The following is a 13,405-nucleotide window of genomic DNA, read 5'->3' on the forward strand; positions in this document are numbered from 1 at the left end:
TCTCTGTATTGACAATGTCTCCCAACGTTGTAACATGAAAAAGTTTCATTAACACACTTCTACTTTCGTGCCAAGGTTAGTAATAGAAATATTAAATAAATCTGTCCCTAGATTGATCCTTGAGGAACTTCACTAATAACCTCCCTTCAGTCTCTCTGCTCACCTTTCAGAGCAACTGGTTGCTTTCTTCCCTTTAACCAAATCCTTACCTACAGTGTTAGTCTGTATTTGCAAAAAGAAAAGGAGTCCTTGTGGCACCTTAGAGACTAACCAATTTATTTGAGCATAAGCTTTCGTGAGCTACAGCTCATGCATCCGATGAAGTGAGCTGTAGCTCATGAAAGCTTATGTTCAAATAAATTGGTTAGTCTCTAATGTGCCACAAGTACTCCTTTTCTCCTTACCTACCTTACAATTCTTGACGAATCCCCATCTTCTCTAATTTTACAGCGTCAAATGCTTTACTGAAGTCCTAGTATATTAGATCTGCTGCATTTCCCTTGCCTAAAAAAAAATCACTTATCTTCTTAAAGAAGAATATCATGTTAGTCTGGCATGATCTACCTTTGGTGAACGCAAATGGATTACATCTGCTTTTCCAATTACCTGTGAATTTGATCTGTCCTTCAAAATTTGTTCTAAAAGACTAATGTGTTTCCCCCTTCCAGTGTCGTGAGGATCTCCAGAATGGATCTGCTTGCTCATACCACTATGGCGTACACAGAATCAATATGGAAAGCAGTTCACAAAGATCATGCTGTTGGAACTGCAGTACTGGACCTTAACGACTTGAGTAGATCCAGGACTCAGGGGGTACAGAACCACTAGACAAGTGACAGTTGATCCTCATGCTGGCTGGATCCCAGCCAACGTGATCCCTTCTTGGCAACTGTGGTTAGCAGTTATTCCTGTATGGCTGTCAAAATTGGATCCAAATGCTAACACTGGATTCATGTTTGACTGCTAGATCCAGCTGCAAGTTGGTTTCTGCCTCTGGATTCAGATCCAAATGTGTCAACTATGGATCCAACTTGGCTGTGGTTTCTGGATCTCGTGACCCCTGCATCCATGCTCTGCAGCCTCAGGTCAACACTTGGCTGAAGGATCTGAGTTCTGAAGATACAGATCCAATGTCCAGAGAGATGGTTTAGGCACATAACTTACTCTCCTAGGTCACCTTGAACAGACCAGGGGACCTTATCCCTAAACCAAGCTCTATTTACAGATCCCTAAACCAAGCTCTATTTACAGACTGCCAGAGTTAGTTGACCAGGCCCAGGGAGCCTCCTCCTTCAGTAGGGGGGGCCTGCGGCAGCCCTCCTACTCTTAAGTGCAGACAAAGCCTATGCCAGTCAGGCATCTCCTCTTTACTTTTAGAAGAAAAATGTGACTGAAAAAACTAACAAGCTATAAACAAAATTTGCCCCAAAAGAGAAGAAATAGAAATAAGAAAAACTGATGAGGAAAGCACTGAGGATGGTGTGTGCAATCTAAGCTCACTGGACTGTCAGAAGTTAGAAGGAACTGAAGGGTGGTTGGGCCACTCTTCATTTTATACTCTTGGAGCCATCCAGGATAAAAGGGGAAAGGATAGGCAAGTGGACCCGAAAGACACTGTTTTCTAGATGATTCTAGGAACTCAAAGCGTGAGTGCCTTGATCTCATAAATGGCAATACGCAGATGCCATGCAAAGAACTCATTTCTACATGCTGAAACTTTTTTTAGTTTTCTTTTAAAAAGTAATTTAATACACACAGAGAAAAAAATCTTTTAAATCAGATTGTTTTATAGTTAACAATCATTATAAAATAATTATGGTATGATGCATAACACAATAGATGTTCCACATTTCAGCCATTTGTCACACATCTCAATCATTTGTTTCACACAGTGGTAGGTTTGAAGATCAAAAGGTATGTTTGGAATACATTCAACCTGGAAAAGTGTCCCTTTAAAAGGGGCTGGAGAGCTGGCTAACCCCCAGACAAAGTAAGATTTAAAATGCAGTATGAGTACTTTGGTCTTTACTACTAGGATAGGTCATCTGATGTGACGGAGAGACTGCCGAGACTCATCAAGCCCTCGGATCACTACCCCTTCCTGCTTCTCCACGTGGGCACCAATGATACTGCCACGAATGACCTTGAGCGGATCACTGCGGACTACGTGGCTCTGGGAAGAAGGATAAAGGAGTTGGAGGCGCAAGTGGTGTTCTCGTCCATCCTCCCCGTGGAAGGAAAAGGCCTGGGTAGGGACCGTCGAATCGTGGAAGTCAACGAATGGCTACGCAGGTGGTGTCGGAGAGAAGGCTTTGGATTCTTTGACCATGGGATGGTGTTCCATGAAGGAGGAGTGCTGGGCAGAGACGGGCTCCATCTTACGAAGAGAGGGAAGAGCATCTTTGCCAGCAGGCTGGCTAACCTAGTGAGGAGGGCTTTAAACTAGGTTCACTGGGGGAAGGAGACCAAAGTCCTGAGGTAAGTGGGAAAGCGGGATACCGGGAGGAAGCTCAGGCAGGAATGTCTGTGAGGGGAGGGCTCCTGCCTCATACTGAGAATGAGGGGCGATCAACAGGTTATCTCAAGTGCTTATATACAAATGCACAAAGCCTTGGAAACAAGCAGGGAGAACTGGAGGTCCTGGTGATGTCAAGGAACTATGACGTGATTGGAATAACAGAGACTTGGTGGGATAACTCACATGACTGGAGTACTGTCATGGATGGTTATAAACTGTTCAGGAAGGACAGGCAGGGCAGAAAAGGTGGGGGAGTAGCACTGTATGTAAGGGAGCAGTATGACTGCTCAGAGCTCCGGTACGAAACTGTAGAAAAACCTGAGTGTCTCTGGATTAAGTTTAGAAGTGTGTGCAACAAGAGTGATGTAGTGGTGGGAGTCTGCTATAGACCACCGGACCAGGGGGATGAGGTAGATGAGGCTTTCTTCCGGCAGCTCACGGAAGCTACTAGATCGCATGCCCTGATTCTCATGGGTGACTTTAATTTTCCTGATATCTGCTGGGAGAGCAATACAGTGGTGCATAGACAATCCAGGAAGTTTTTGGAAAGCGTAGGGGACAATTTCCTGGCGCAAGTGCTAGAGGAGCCAACTAGGGGGGGCGCTTTTCTTGACCTGCTGCTCACAAACCGGGTAGAATTAGTGGGGGAAGCAAAAGTGGATGGGAATCTGGGAGGCAGTGACCATGAGTTGGTTGAGTTCAGGATCCTGACACAGGGAAGAAAGGTAAGCAGCAGGATACGGACCCTGGACTTCAGGAAAGCAGACTTCGACTCCCTCAGGGAACGGATGGCCAGGATCCCCTGGGGGACTAACTTGAAGGGGAAAGGAGTCCAGGAGAGCTGGCTGTATTTCAAGGAATCCCTGTTGAGGTTACAGGCACAAACCATCCCGATGAGTCGAAAGAATAGTAAATATGGCAGGCGACCAGCTTGGCTTAATGGTGAAATCCTAGCGGATCTTAAACATAAAAAAGAAGCTTACAAGAAGTGGAAGGTTGGACATATGACCAGGGAAGAGTATAAAAATATTGCTCGGGCATGTAGGAATGATATCAGGAGGGCCAAATCGCACCTGGAGCTGCAGCTAGCAAGAGATGTCAAGAGTAACAAGAAGGGTTTCTTCAGGTATGTTGGCAACAAGAAGAAAGCCAAGGAAAGTGTGGGCCCCTTACTGAATGAGGGAGGCAACCTAGTGACAGAGGATGTGGAAAAAGCTAATGTACTCAATGCTTTTTTTGCCTCTGTCTTCACTAACAAGGTCAGCTCCCAGACTGCTGCGCTGGGCATCACAAAATGGGGAAGAGATGGCCAGCCCTCTGTGGAGATAGAGGTGGTTAGGGACTATTTAGAAAAGCTGGACGTGCACAAGTCCATGGGGCCGGACGAGTTGCATCCGAGAGTGCTGAAGGAATTGGCGGCTGTGATTGCAGAGCCATTGGCCATTATCTTTGAAAACTCGTGGCGAACCGGGGAAGTCCCGGATGACTGGAAAAAGGCTAATATAGTGCCAATCTTTAAAAAAGGGAAGAAGGAGGATCCTGGGAACTACAGGCCAGTCAGCCTCACCTCAGTCCCTGGAAAAATCATGGAGCAGGTCCTCAAAGAATCAATCCTGATGCACTTGCATGAGAGGAAAGTGATCAGGAACAGCCAGCATGGATTCACCAAGGGAAGGTCATGCCTGACTAATCTAATCGCCTTCTATGATGAGATTACTGGTTCTGTGGATGAAAGGAAAGCAGTGGATGTATTGTTTCTTGACTTTAGCAAAGCTTTTGACACGGTCTCCCACAGTATTCTTGTCAGCAAGTTAAGAAAGTATGGGCTGGATGAATGCACTATAAGGTGGGTAGAAAGCTGGCTAGATTGTCGGGCTCAACGGGTAGTGATCAATGGCTCCATGTCTAGTTGGCAGCCGGTATCAAGTGGAGTGCCCCAAGGGTCGGTCCTGGGGCCAGTTTTGTTCAATATCTTCATAAATGATCTGGAGGATGGTGTGGATTGCACTCTCAGCAAATTTGCGGATGATACTAAACTGGGAGGAGTGGTAGATACGCTGGAGGGGAGGGATAGGATACAGAAGGACCTAGACAAATTGGAGGATTGGGCCAAAAGAAATCTGATGAGGTTCAATAAGGATAAGTGCAGGGTCCTGCACTTAGGATGGAAGAATCCAATGCACCGCTACAGACTAGGGACCGAATGGCTAGGCAGCAGTTCTGCGGAAACGGACCTAGGGGTGACAGTGGACGAGAAGCTGGATATGAGTTAGCAGTGTGCCCTTGTTGCCAAGAAGGCCAATGGCATTTTGGGATGTATAAGTAGGGGCATAGCGAGCAGATCGAGGGACGTGATCGTTCCCCTCTATTCGACATTGGTGAGGCCTCATCTGGAGTACTGTGTCCAGTTTTGGGCCCCACACTACAAGAAGGATGTGGATAAATTGGAGAGAGTCCAGCGAAGGGCAACAAAAATGATTAGGGGTCTAGAACACATGACTTATGAGGAGAGGCTGAGGGAGCTGGGATTGTTTAGCCTGCAGAAGAGAAGAATGAGGGGGGATTTGATAGCTGCTTTCAACTACCTGAAAGGGGGTTCCAAAGAGGATGGCTCTAGACTGTTCTCAATGGTAGCAGATGACAGAACGAGGAGTAATGGTCTCAAGTTGCAGTGGGGGAGGTTTAGACTGGATATTAGGAAAAACTTTTTCACTAAGAGGGTGGTGAAACAGTGGAATGCGTTACCTAGGGAGGTGGTAGAATCTCCTTCCTTAGAGGTTTTTAAGGTCAGGCTTGACAAAGCCCTGGCTGGGATGATTTAACTGGGAATTGGTCCTGCTTCGAGCAGGGGGTTGGACTAGATGACCTTCAGGGGTCCCTTCCAACCCTGATATTCTATGATTCTATGATTTATTGGGATGGTCAACTTTAAAAAAAAAAAAAAAAAAAAGGATGCCGAGCTGATGCTCAAATGAAAACCAGTACTATCTTCTTCAATTTATTTTTTTAAAAAGTACTTTCACAGCAAGATGTGTAGGTGGAGACAAAGTGGGAGTTTGGAAAGATCAAACATTTTTTAGATTATGTAGTCACTGAATTAATGCACTCCAGCAGCATTGTAAGATACTGATCTGGCTCCTTTACATCCAGAGTCCATGAAGTGCAAGGGAGGGAAGATAGAAAAAGCAGCAGAATTTCTTTTATAGTTCCAATTCTTTAGTCCTATAAACTGGAAGGCTCCATGTTCAGCTATCATCCACTCTCCACTTCTACACCATGCCAGGAGACAGTTATTGCAACAAAATTATCTAGTCCACATAAGCCAAGGCAGATTTTCCAAATCACAGGGTTTTAATTAACACAGTAGTTGTCCTTTATAGGATGCCCAGCATTCCACTACCACCTCACTAATAGTTGTGTAACCCTCCAGCAGAGTGTATGTTGTCTCTCCTGTATGGGCTGGTCCATACAGAGAAAACAGCATGCTTCCCCACTCCGGTTACTTCTATATTTTCCAGGATACTGGACTATATGGACCTTCGGTCTAATCCAGTATGGCTATACCCATGTATTTATAGCTGAAGCAGAGGAGACCTGTGTTGTCGATATGAAGGTTCTGAGTTCAATGCGCTGATGACCTCTGGACGCAAAAAAAAAAAAAAGTATGTATGTGTAAGCATTAGTGCTAGCATCCAGGAGTAATTGTTGGACTCATTTTATATCATAAAGCATTGTATTTAGAAGTGAATTTGGAAGTTGTGTTATATCGGTTTTATTGTATGTTTAGCATTTGTATTTTGGTTAATAGGAGCTGTCCCTTTAAGAATCGGACGGGGCACTTTACTCTAGTGTGAGTGACAGCAACATGTGGGAGATTTTGTTTGTGTCCAGGGAATGGAAGACCGTGCCTGTTTAAGCGCCAAAAGATCACAGCTTGATTTAGTAAGCGTTACTTTCTAGAAAGCAATCGCTCTTCTCAAAGGTGTATCATTAGTGTTTGTGGGGGATGATATGCCGCAGGGCATTGCTAATGAAGTACACAGTCTGATTTGTAGTTCACCTGTTTGAATCCAGATCAGCTCAACAGGTATTAAAAGCCGTTCTTATGTGATGGATGTTTGGTGACCCCTATATGAAATGGGTTCAGTGGGTACATGTCATGTTTCCGCATCAATATCTCACCACTATGATTTGCATTAGATTGCAATCTCTGAGGCAAGGGCTGTCTCCTCTTTGTCCAGTACCCAACACAATGGGGACCTGATCTTGGTTGGCTTCTCTAGCAAGAATGTTAACAACAAAGACTAAAATCGCATTACTCATGATTCAGTTGATAGTTTGACAATGCTGTAGTCACACACCTTGGGGTGGGCAGGGGAGTTCGAAAATCAGAATACAGACCAAATGCATGATCTGATCATTTTAAATAATTGCAATCTGTTGGGGTCCGACTTATGGTTTGTGAATTTTGGGACTGGCAATACTTAAGAAGCCATTTTAAACTTTAAAACTTTGCCTCACTTCAGGAATGTTGTTTCCTTGAAGTAAATTATCTTGGGATTCTGTTGCAGCGGTGGCCAGGAGAATGCTATGTCAGCTTGATATTGTTAAGGGGACAATATAAAGCATCCATGATGAATGAGTTATTCAGGATTTATATACTTATAAAATTCTCAGTGGGAAAGGAAGGGAGAAAACTGCTTCAACACACACATTTATTACACTACTTTTAAGGGTGTATTATAGTAAGAAAAAAAGCCCCTAAGATTCCATCTCATTGTATATGAGTGTAAATTGGAGATGGCAAAGACATTAAGACCCACCTAGTTAATCTTCCTGCCAAGGCAGGATTATTTCCTATCATGTAGTCTAATTTTAAATGTTCTAAACAAGAGGCTTTCATCTCTTCCCTAGAGATTCTATACAACAATTTAATAGGTCTCATTGCCAGGAAGATTTTCATGATATAGAGTTTAACAATTACTTTGTAATTTCTCCCATTACTCCTAATTACATTCCTTGAATAACTCATTCCTCTCCCTTTTCGTTGTTTATTCCCTTCACATATCTATAAATCTAAGTCCCCCATTCTAGCCCCTAGCTGTTTCTTAGCCAAGCTATATGTACTTAGCTCTTCATATTTATTCATAGAACAAATTTATTTTTAAATATGTCACAGGAAGTATTAAGTTGAGACCTTGGCATGAAAAACAAGATGCTGAAGCTTTCTGTCAGTTTGTAACTTGCTGCACGTGCACCAAAGAGCCTGAGATGTGTCTGTCACAGTGATTAGTCCTGCTGATCTAGATGAGAGTGCAAAGTAAGGGGACCATTATAGGAACCAATTGGGCTGCTCTTGGACTCTCAGGCCAACCCTGCAGATCAAACTGCTGAGAACAGTGGGTGAAATTGGAAAAGAAAACATAGCTCAGGAGAAAAGGGACCAGACTCTCCTGAAGAAAATGGTACTACCATTTGTAATGTAGATGGTGGTACGGCCAAACTGCTAGGCTAAAACTGCTAGGTTCTCTTTCACAGCTGTAACCTATTTGTGCTATACAAACAAGAATGGATCTGGTAAGTTCAGCCATGATCATAGTTACTATGGTAGTGCACATTGGGCCCAAGTGATCTTTCATTCCTCAACTCCCTCTGATAATTAACTTAAAGATCTGAACTGACAGTGCACTTCTCAGACACAATATACAGAACAGCTACATTATTATTTTTAATTATTGTTGTTACAGTAGCATCAAGAGGGCCCAACTGAGATATGGGCCCCACTGTGTGAGGCACTGTACAAACACATAGAAGGAAACAGTCCCCCCTGCCCTGAAGAGCTTACAATCTAAATAGACAAGACATGGGATGGGAAGAAAAACAGTCACAAACAGGCAAAGTGATGTTTCCATATAGCAAGTCAATGGCTACGTCAAGATAAGAATTAAAATAGTGTTCTAATTCAGATTCACTGTAAAGCACAATATAAGCAAGGAAATCAAAATTAAAACCTGTCACTGAACCTGTCTCACTTTGTACTTCAATACTTGGGCATGACACACACATTGATCATTAGGGAGGTGGTGGTGTTGTGAGTTACCAACTGCCTGGATTCTGAACCCCACTATTTACATCAGTTAGTGAGGACTAGTGTTACTTTAATACAGTGTATGTTTCCCTGCATTTGTTTCATGTCATGCTATAATGTTTCAAGGCACCATAGTTACAGTTAAATGCATGGAGTAATTCAGTGTTAATATGAACTTACTCCTCAGCTAACAAGTCATTAAGTGGTTTAATAGCATAGTTACAACTTGACTTTTTCTTGCTAACGGAATCTTTCCTTCAAGTACATCCTGGAACCTTACAGAGTTCCCCATTCTGATTTACTCTCGATGCTCGGGACAGCAACGACACAATCTCTCAGCTGAGGACTAGGCATTCAATGACCCTCTGACCAATTGTACTTAAGGAGTGGTAATATCCGTACATATTAATGATCCAGAAAGTAATTAAAGACTAATCAAAGCTTAATACAGAGTGGGGAGAGCAGAGAACTAACCATCCGTCCCTCCTAAATAAGAATTTTATTCAAATTTGGAGGAAGTAGTAGTTTTCTCCCATATCTAGAGATTCTGTACCCCATTCAGACTGTTATGTCTGAGTAATAAATCCTTCAAGAGAGTATTACAGCAAGGGCTGACAGGCCAATGGCTATTAATTTTACCCATTGTGACAAAGTTCCTGTTCTACCTTGGTGGGTCTTGCGCTTACTGGCGGATTTTCTCGCCTTGGAGCTTCACGGCAGCCCTCAGCTTGGCTGTTTTTCCAAACCCACAGTCCAGGTCGACTCCTCCTGTGTCTGACCAGGAGTTGGAAGGATTTGGGAGGAACCCAGGCCTGCCCTCTACTCCGGGTTCCAGCCCAGGGCCCTGTGGAATGCAGCTGTCTAGAGTGCCTCCTGGAACAGCTGTGCGACAGCTACAACTCCCTGGGCTACTTTCCCATGGCCTCCTCCCAACACCTTCTTTATCCTCACCATAGGACCTTCCTCCTGGTGTCTGATAATACTTGTACACCTCAGTCCTCCAACAGTCCACGTTCTCACTCTCAGCTCCTAGTGTCGCTTGCTCCCAGCTCCTCACACACGCATCACAAACTGAAGTGAGCTCCTTTTTAAAACCCAGGTGCCCTGATTAGCCTGCCTTAATTGATTCTAGGAGCTTCTTGATTGGCTGCAGGTGTTCTAATCAGCCTGTCTTAATTGTCTCCAGAAGGTTCCTGATTGATCTGGAACCTTCCCTGTTACTTACCCAGGGAAAAGGGACCTACTGAGCCTGGGGCTGATATATCTGCCTTCTATTACTCTCCTATAGCCGTCTGGCCCGACCCTGTCACACCATCAATAGTTAAGATATTGTTGGATATAACACAAATTGGAATAGTTCAAAAAGGTGGCAGAGGCCCTGCCAGCAACGTCACTACTCACCAGCTGGATGGCTATCATTAATACCGTCTTCAAAGTGAAAGTTCGATCACAGAGGTCAAACAAATCTTCCAAGCTAGGACCAAGTAGTTCTAGTACCATGGCATTGTACTTTCCACATGGGCCAAAGTAATACACCTGGGGGAGGCCTTCAGCTGTAAGAACAGGGGAAAAAATTAAACAAGTGAGCAGGACTGCACTAGTATTACTCCTGTCAAGTCAGACCCTTTGTTGTCCCCAAGCTTTATTTTTATCGCTTAACTCATAGTCCCCATTACAGATCTTGCACAGCAAGCAGAAAAAAGTTTCCACATGTATTTATTGATATGGATGGAAAGAAGTGCAAACCAGTACATGTTCTTCTCAAAGAAAGCCTTTGTAAAGCATATGGATTTTAGGGCAACAAATACTATAAGCATATGAAATACCTAATTCTAGCACTGCAAAAGTTTGGGTCATAGAAGATATAATTTGTAAGAAGTTCCCTCCTTTACACTAAACATTTGGGGGCCATGAACCCCAAACAAGTCTACGTTCTGACTAGTTCAAGCAGCTGCAAAGAGGTAAAACCTTTTTACTTTAAAAAAAAATATGGTCAAGAAAGGGCTCCTTTGTAAACCAATGTATGTTGTTTTCAGCATAGCTTTACATAATCTGGTTTATGTTAATATACATGCATTTTAGTAAGAGTTATAATTCAAAACACACATAAGCACTATAAGTAATGCAAAGATTTTTAATCTTTATATCTTATTTCACTTGATGAAATAAGAAATTTATCTAATCAGTTAAACTTATCCATAAAATTATTTTGCTAAATCATACACAAAACCCTTGTAAGTGGTTGCTAACTGTAGTCAGTTCTCTGACCGCAAAAAGGCACAGGAATACATTTTCAATATGCCCATAAAAGAAAATGTATATTCAACTCTGATGACAATGTTGGATGATAAACGCAAATTGTTTTCCAAAGGGCACCAGAAAGGGGGAAACAATGGCTCAGTCAACACAAGGCTGATCTTGCAGATTCCTGTTGCACAAGGTCTGTTTTGAACACTCACTGAACTAACCAAAGCAGAGTTGTACTTCTTGAATTTGCTGCCCTGTGAAAGAATTCCAACTGATCACTACATAGAGTTGATTCAATATTATGTGATATGGGCCAACAGCTAGTGCTCCAAGGTTTCTTCTAGTACAGGAACTCAGCCTCCTTGCATCTGTTTGAGACAATGCAGCAGAAGCATTGTATTTTATTATAGAATATGCTTTCAGCCTTTGCTTCATAAACAGTTTCAAAAGATAAACGGGGAGAGGGGATACTTATTTTGAAACACAACCTCAAAGAGTTCAGCCCAATGCCAAATTGACTTGTCCATTTTTAACATACAAAAGATAGATTACCAGCTGCTCAGATAACATTAATTATACATATAGACAAGAATTAGATGTTTGTTTAAACAATTTGTTCTCAGACATCAGTGAAGCCAAAGAGCCACAGAACAGTATATTACATGATGTTTAAGGGATCAAATATGTATATATAACATATAATTTGTCCCAGGCAAAAAGACTATATTGGAAGTTAAGTTGCAAGAATCATGTACCCAAAATTTAGGAAGTGCCAGAATTAAGGTAGCCCATATACCTTAATTCTGCATGCTTGTACCTTATACCATTTTTAGTTACTTGATCACATACTATTTTCTTCCACATGAGCAAAGTTGGGGTGAAGGAGTGTAGGAGCAGGCTTTTGTATTTCTACTATAAGAATTAATGTATGATTTGATCATCCTGCCAGCCACCCTTTTTGAATAGTAGAAAGGAATGACCCTCAGGGACATTTGTAGAAACTCATCTGACAGACTGCCAGTGTCTGTACTGATGTTAAGGCAGGGACAGACCAGAACAATCCTTATGACTAATTATGGTCACCCTTTTGTTTTAGGATAAGTTATAATGTCTACTATGGTTTCCTATATGCATTATAAATTAGGCACTCTAGTTAAATATACATTTCTTTGTTTTAAGGTTTAGTAAGTAAGAGACAGGATTTTGTATTGTGTCTATGTTAATGAGACTAGAGGAATGTTGAAGGCCGGGGCCGCAATGTGAACTGTTTTGATTACAAGATTTAGTAAAATTTAATTTACAATGCCTTTCTTGCTCAACATAAAACACTGCTGTTTGTCTACCTTTGAAGGCCTCTGTAAAAGACTGTTTGTGTGAATGATGAATGCATCAGGAAAAGATAAGGTGTGAAGGCCATTGTTAAAGTCAGATGGTCAAGGAAGGAGGAGTGAAGAAACTTAACCAGAGAACCATCCACACGCATCCATAAGTGAGGAAGGGCAGATTGACAACCGTGAGGCGGAGGCTGGCACCCCTAAATACAAGACAATTGACTAAATCAAAACCAGGATGGAATGACCCTCTTGGAGGTGTTTTGGAATGTTATCAAAAGATACACCAATTAAGGAGTAACCGGTCACAAACTGACACAGCAAAATCCATAGACTTCAACAGAGAAAAAAAGACTATACGAACAGGGTGCTTGGCCATGGGACTTTGGGTTCGTCTTGCCACAATTCCAGGAGCATCGGATCGCAACTGACGGAGCCTGGCTCCCCTCTATGACCAACCTGGCTGGCCACTAGATTGATCCAGACTCTGGACTGGTAACTATAAACTTCAACTGGCAGGACTGTGTGCATGGTGGGTGTGTGTGTGAGAGACTGAAAAGCATATGCTAACTGCTGTATTCTCTATAAATGTGGCGTATTGCCTTTTTCCCTGAAAAAGATCCCATGCGCTTCTTATAAACATAACAGGAGGACATGTAAAATTAGAGCAAACTCACAACTACAGTAACTTTTGCCTCTACTGTACCTTTAGGAAAATCCAGCTAATCCACACAATACATGATTCACAACAAACAATAGCACTCCCCAGTTCTTAAAAATGCAATGAATGTTATACAGAGGTTTCTTATTACTAAAACTTAATCCTATTGAACTGTTACTAGCATACTATGAAGTATACCTAAAGCTTGTCCAGTATAACTAAAGCTTTGTTCACACAAAGTACTGTTTGTCAAAGATTATTCTATATTTTTTAAAACAATGTTTGTTCACTTATGTTCACTTAATTTTGGAGATTTATACTGTAGCCTGCCAGTCATTGGAACAAATTAGTGAGGTACTTAAAATACCTGCAGAAACTGCATGTCTAGCCACTAGAATTTTTATAAAAAGAAAAGGAGTACTTGTGGCACCTTAGAGACTAACCAATTTATTTGAGCATGAGCTTTCGTGAGCTACAGCTCACTTCATCAGATGCATACTGTGGAAACTGCAGCAGACTTCCACGGTATGCATCTGATGAAGTGAGCTGTAGCTCACGAA

The 13,405-nt window shown here is 42.4% G+C and overlaps 1 protein-coding gene across 5 annotated transcripts in view; it reads right to left on the reverse strand.

The window, feature by feature from the left end:
• Positions 1–13,405, reverse strand: part of CSNK1G1 (casein kinase 1 gamma 1) — a 271,112-nt gene that overhangs the window by 81,678 nt on the left and 176,029 nt on the right. For all 5 annotated transcript variants that reach the window (XM_077829197.1, XM_077829194.1, XM_077829195.1 and 2 more), the window contains one exon: positions 10,008–10,159. In XM_077829197.1, the coding sequence (XP_077685323.1) occupies positions 10,008–10,159 (152 nt within the window). The remainder of the gene's footprint in view (positions 1–10,007; positions 10,160–13,405) is intronic.

The sequence above is a fragment of the Eretmochelys imbricata genome, chromosome 10 (genome assembly GCF_965152235.1).
Source record: "Eretmochelys imbricata isolate rEreImb1 chromosome 10, rEreImb1.hap1, whole genome shotgun sequence".
Lineage (NCBI taxonomy): Eukaryota > Metazoa > Chordata > Testudines > Cheloniidae > Eretmochelys > Eretmochelys imbricata.